General features: G+C 37.6%; 1 protein-coding gene across 1 annotated transcript in view; it reads left to right on the top strand.

Annotated features, from left to right (window-relative positions):
• The first annotated feature begins 3,318 nt into the window (after positions 1-3,318).
• Positions 3,319-5,802, top strand: part of LOC107737160 (mitogen-activated protein kinase kinase kinase 1-like) — a 62,337-nt gene continuing 59,853 nt past the window's right edge. Inside the window, exon 1 of the mRNA XM_016548603.1 lies at positions 3,319-3,735. Within this exon, the coding sequence (XP_016404089.1) occupies positions 3,332-3,735 (404 nt within the window). The 5' untranslated portion in view covers positions 3,319-3,331. The remainder of the gene's footprint in view (positions 3,736-5,802) is intronic.

Below are 5,802 nucleotides of genomic sequence, written 5' to 3' on the forward strand. Positions count from 1 at the left end.
AAAAAGTTTTTTTTTTTAAATTGCAGATAATATAATATAAATGACATAAAAGGTCACTTAAATGTACTTAAGAGAGTACACTTTCAAGACTGCTTCGCACACTTAAGTATACTTTTGTAATAATATCTATTTAAAAAGTTTTACTTTAAAGTATGTTTTAAATAATTACCTTTGAATAATCTCTTGTCATGCTTTAAAGTACACTTATTTGGTTGGTGGCAGGATTGTGTCTCGTTTAATTGTGTTTTTGTTCATGTCTTGGTTTCATATTCTTTCAGTTTAGTCTTTAGTGTCTCCTTATTAGTATCCTTAGTTACTGATTATGTTCACCTGTTTATCATTAAGTTCTCTTGTTAACCCTGTGTATATGTTCTGCTCAGTCCTTTGTCATTTCTCGTCTTATGCTATGTGTTGTATATAATGTTTATTAAAGAATCTGTTTTTGGTAATTCTGCGTCATGCATCTCTTTAAAACCACAATATATGTGATAGCTGGTACCTACAGGTTCTGAAACGTGTTTGTTCATGGGTATAAGGGTCTAGATGTCTTGTTGGTTTTGTCTAGCTAGCACTTCCTGTCCAGCTGCACTAAAGGACTGAAGATGTGTTTTGTGGATAACATTAGATGCTATGAGATGCTGTGGCTGAGGATGGTAAGCAACTGTTAGAATATTTGTGCATGCTTCCTGGATCAGAAACGGTTTTCAACAAGGTAATTACTATGTTACAGCTTCAGACGAAGTTAAGTTTAGAATATAATTGTTCATCTATGCACAACAATAGATGAATTATGGTTGATTTAATGATTACAGCCATTGATTTTCCATTATTGAATTAAAAGTGAAGCAAAGGTTTTTAAAGCACTCTTTGAGGAGAGAAATGAGAGAAACAAATTTTTTTTTAACTGTAATCCAGTCAAATGATTAGATAAATAATCGGATATTGTTGATCAAATCGGTTGAACACTCTTTCACATGATAGAAACAGAAGAAAAAGATAAAGCTAAGAACTTACTGTACAGCACAGCGGTTTAACATCTCAGCCCATCCAAGTGATGTACAGTGTTTGCAATGTTAACTGCTTACATATTACTTGCATAGCTTTCTGCCCTGGGCCAGAACAATAAGCCAAATTGCTAGAAAGAGAACATGATAGAAACAGAAGAAAAAGATAAAGCTAAGAACTTACTGTACAGCACAGCGGTTTAACATCTCAGCCCATCCAAGTGATGTACAGTGTTTGCAATGTTAACTGCTTACATATTACTTGCATAGCTTTCTGCCCTGGGCCAGAACAATAAGCCAAATTGCTAGAAAGAGAGTAGGCTTCCCATGAGGGATGGAAACCCTCTAAAAGGTCGGATCTACTCTTAAAAATAATGCATTGGTGTATAAATCCCATGCTTTTTTTTTTTTTTTAATACAAAAAACACTTGTAATGATCACTGTTTAAAAAAAAAATACTAGTAATTTTCTTCCAGTATTATCCATTATTTTGTGGACATTTCCGTGAACTCTAAAACACAATGCAATGCAGTGCAAAATTCAAAATCAAATAAAAAACACTGAAAAGATTCCTTCATATTATTCCTTATATGCCCTATTTTTAGGGATTTTTTTTTTGAGTTTACAAGTCATTGCAGCAGTGATGGGGCCAGAGCAGGTGTGAGTGTCTGATAGCTTTTGCAAATACACACTTCTTTGAAATTGTTTATTGATCTCTGACTGTTGAAGCCAGACATCATAAGTGCCAAATAACAAATTTAACAAACCTACATTTTGGGTGCTTTAGAAATTTGTGCAGAGTCTTAGGTGCTATAAGCAACTTTCCTTTTTCATATGACGCTTATGTCAGTTGGAGGCAAGATCACCTTCTTCTTCTGATGTATAGGAATAAAAGTACAATTCTGAAGTAACTGACTAACTTCTCACTGCTCATTGTAATTAGATGGGTCATTTACAATGGCCAATGAGTTTGAAAAGTGTTGCTGAACACTATATAGGCATTGCTGATGTGTAATTGTGGGCGGATATTTGATTTTAGAATTAGCCCTTTATAAAGCTTATACTGTCTTTAACTCTGATTGGAATATGAGCACACATGAATGCTGTGATTACCTGTCAAATTTACTTTTTAACTCAGCATTTCATTTCAATATAATACTATACAGTGAGTACAATTCATGGTGATGAAGAATAATGATAAAATTGACCAGAATATACTGCTCTATACTGTTGAAAGATCTCTGTGATAAAACTACAGCTTTTGCAAATACACACTTCTTTGAAATTGTTTATTTATCTCTGACTGTTGAAGCCAGACATCATAAGTGCCAAATAACAAATTTAACAAACCTACATTTTGGGTGCTTCAGAAATTTGTGCAGAGTCTTAGGTGCTATAAGCAACTTTCCTTTTTCATATGACGCTTATGTCAGTTGGAGGCAAGATCACCTTCTTCTTCTGATGTATAGGAATAAAAGTACAATTCTGAAGTAACTGACTAATTCTCACTGCTCATTGTAATTAGATGGGTCATTTACAATGGCCAATGAGTTTGAAAAGTGTTGCTGAACACTATATAGGCATTGCTGATGTGTAATTGTGAGCGGATATTTGATTTTAGAATTAGCCCTTTATAAAGCTTATACTGTCTTTAACTCTGATTGGAATATGAGCACACATGAATGCTGTGATTACCTGTCAAATTTTCTTTTTAACTCAGCATTTCATTTCAATATAATACTATACAGTGAGTACAATTCATGGTGATGAAGAATAATGATAAAATTGACCAGAATATACTGCTCAATACTGTTGAAAGACCTCTGTGATAAAACTACATTTCCCATCATTCTCCATGGCATGCATCCATAAAGCACGAGTGCACATTCTTTGCTCTTCACCTTGTTGAATTATCGCAAAAAAACAAAAAAAACATTATGTTCTTGTCAGTGAGTTAAAAAGAGAGTAAGTTAAAGAGAATATTCTAAAGAATGAAAAATAAAATAATAATAAATAATAAAAACACCACAGAAATATCTTTCTTTGGACTGGGAGTTTTGAGTTCTGAAAAGTTATTAAGGTATATTTTCATAGTTTTCGACATTTATTTCAAAAGACCAAGAAAAAATGATCGCTTATGATATGACCCCTGTAAGTTGTGTGACGCCGTGCACGCAGGTAAGTTCCCGAAGGACTCCCTTAGCCCCTCCCACTTTGCAGACAGCCCCTCCCATTTATCCGGAAGCCCCTCCCTCTCACCCTCCCCCAAATTCCCGCCACTCCCTCTCTCATAGAATCTATTAAGTGACAAAAATTCAGGACAGAAAATGGCGACGGCGGGGAGCCGTGCGTCGTCGTTAGGCGGATTATTAGACTCCAGTAGCGGCACAAACGTCGGGAACGGACTTCAGGGCAGTTCCGGCGGCTCCACACTTTCGAACAGCAGCGGGAAAGTGAAGAGAAATGCCGGGGAGAGTTCGCAGTGGAGGCGGAAGGTGAGGAGTGTGGATCTGGATAAATGCGAGAGCGGGACCGCAGCGCTGCACTTCCTCACGGTGTCCGGTCCCGGCTCGATCCAGACCGCCTTACTGCAGCAGAGCCTCGCAGAGAAAACCAGCGATAATCTGTGCAATAGTGCTCGGGAATGGATGAGGAGCTCTTTAAAGAGCAGCGAGAGTCCGAGCGCTGAACACGGAGGGGCTGCTGCGGACGTGAACGCTTCACACTCCAGGTAAAAATATCTCCAGAACTCTTCTTCAGATGTGATTCTGTCGCAGACGCATCTGGAGAGACTTTACTCCCCTAAACTAACTTCGCTCTGACAGAGTCATTACTTTGTCTGTGTGTGCGAAAGATTAATGTTGCAACGAAAGTATGAGAAAATGTTATGCAGTCTTGTGGCAAGAGACAGTCATAAAGCAGGTGACTTAAACTCCCTCACGCGGTTTCTTTGTATTTGCTGATCAGAAAGTGCAAGCTAAACTAATTAAAAGTTGATAAATAAATAGACATCTAATTTGAAGCTCACATCTTGGTTTTTGTTTTTGACAAACACAAAATAATTATTTAAATAATTCCCTGTAAAAATCGCATTCCGGTGATAAAATACACGTTTTTTACGTGTATTTTACACGTAAATATTTTTAGCCGTGTCCTGTGCGACAGTAGTGCTCGATGACATTAGTGTTTGTAATGGTGCATAAACTCATATTGAGAGTGTCGCTGGAACCCGAGTCTCGGCGCATGGTGTGTGTGAATATCATCAGGTGAGAAAGCTGAGCGTCTGCAGGTTGAGTGGCAGCTGTTTTCAGAAGACTGCGAGCGCAATATGTGATGCAGGCTTTGAGACTGTAAAGATAATGAGAGATGAATGGAAGCTGAAACCTAAAGAAACAAACTGCATACCTTTGTGAGCTCTGTTTTCCAGGATATTGCTTGAGCGTTACTAAAACTGAGATTTTGTATTAGTACTTGTCATTTCCTATATTATTATTTACTATAATGAATAATTGACACATGCAAGTGTCATTTTGAGATTTATATCGCAGCGCATATACAACAAAAGTGTTTTTAAGAGTACAGTCACATGCTACCTTTAAGTAGCCTGGTGGTTTTTCCAGTCTTATGGTCTTTCTGTCGGGTGTTTATAAGCGATATAGGGATTGGCAGTGATTCCAAACCGTGTTTTACATCACTGAGCTTATTCATTTCCCGCCGCTTCCCCTCAGGTGAGAATAGGAGCATCAGTCATTGTGTGTTCATGTGTGCTGGAGTGAAGGTCACAGTCCTGAGGAGAACAACAGGTGCTGAACCGTGTCTGTTTCTGACGCTGCTGTTGAAGCAGATGTGCTCCTGCTTGAGGAATCTAGTCGGACAGCTCATCCGCTGAAACTGTTTTCGTTGAGCGGTCAAAGCAGCTCCTTTCAATGTTCCTTGAGCTGTTTTTGCTTGTGTTAAAGTGTGTCATTTATATGCCACTATTGGCACCAGATGAAAAAAATATATATAGTAATGGTTGTTTTCGAACAGGTTTCCCAAACACTTTCCAATTTTCTATTAGATGGCAAATTGATTACTTCTGCCCCAAACTCTCACTATTGGTTGAGCTGGTGTTGCTGTGTTGGGCGAGTTGCGATTCTCAAACAAACAGAGTAAAGTTTTGATGCCACAGAGTCACAGTGACTTAAAAAAAAAAAGAGAGAATCAGCCTAGCTGACGTATGGTTGTCTCAATGGGACAGGTGAATTTAAACATGGGAAAAAAATTACGTAGGGGGTCCATATTAGAGCTGCACGATTAATCGTTAAAAGATCGCGATCTCGATTCAGACAACCACACAATCTCATTTCTAAATGACAACGATTCTCCCGTGTCTATTAAACCTTTGACAAAGTCTTACCGGATCATTCAAATCTGCGTTCGCACTGCCGCTGACACACAGAGCAGTTACCATGTTTGGTTAAGAAACAGCTTCACAAACAGTCTTTTCAACTACACAGTATTATTTCTGTCATACAGTCATTCATATTATCACAGAAATACTGGGATGAAAGTTTATAATTCAGATACAAACATTGCCGTCTATGGTAGCGTGACCAAAATAGAGCAAATCCGCGTTTGAAAGTAACTGCCACATAACGGTTGTGTCGATTGCATTGTTTCGCAATGTATTTAAAAAATGTATAATTGAATGAATCATTTATTCAAGAGAATCGTTCAAAAACTCTGATTCATCCAGTAGGTTTATGAGTGAGTCGTTGAATCATTACTTTAAACAACTTTTTCATAATTTTAATAT

Source organism: Sinocyclocheilus rhinocerous, unplaced genomic scaffold (genome assembly GCF_001515625.1).
Source record: "Sinocyclocheilus rhinocerous isolate Xijiao unplaced genomic scaffold, SAMN03320098_v1.1 scaffold2386, whole genome shotgun sequence".
NCBI lineage: Eukaryota > Metazoa > Chordata > Actinopteri > Cypriniformes > Cyprinidae > Sinocyclocheilus > Sinocyclocheilus rhinocerous.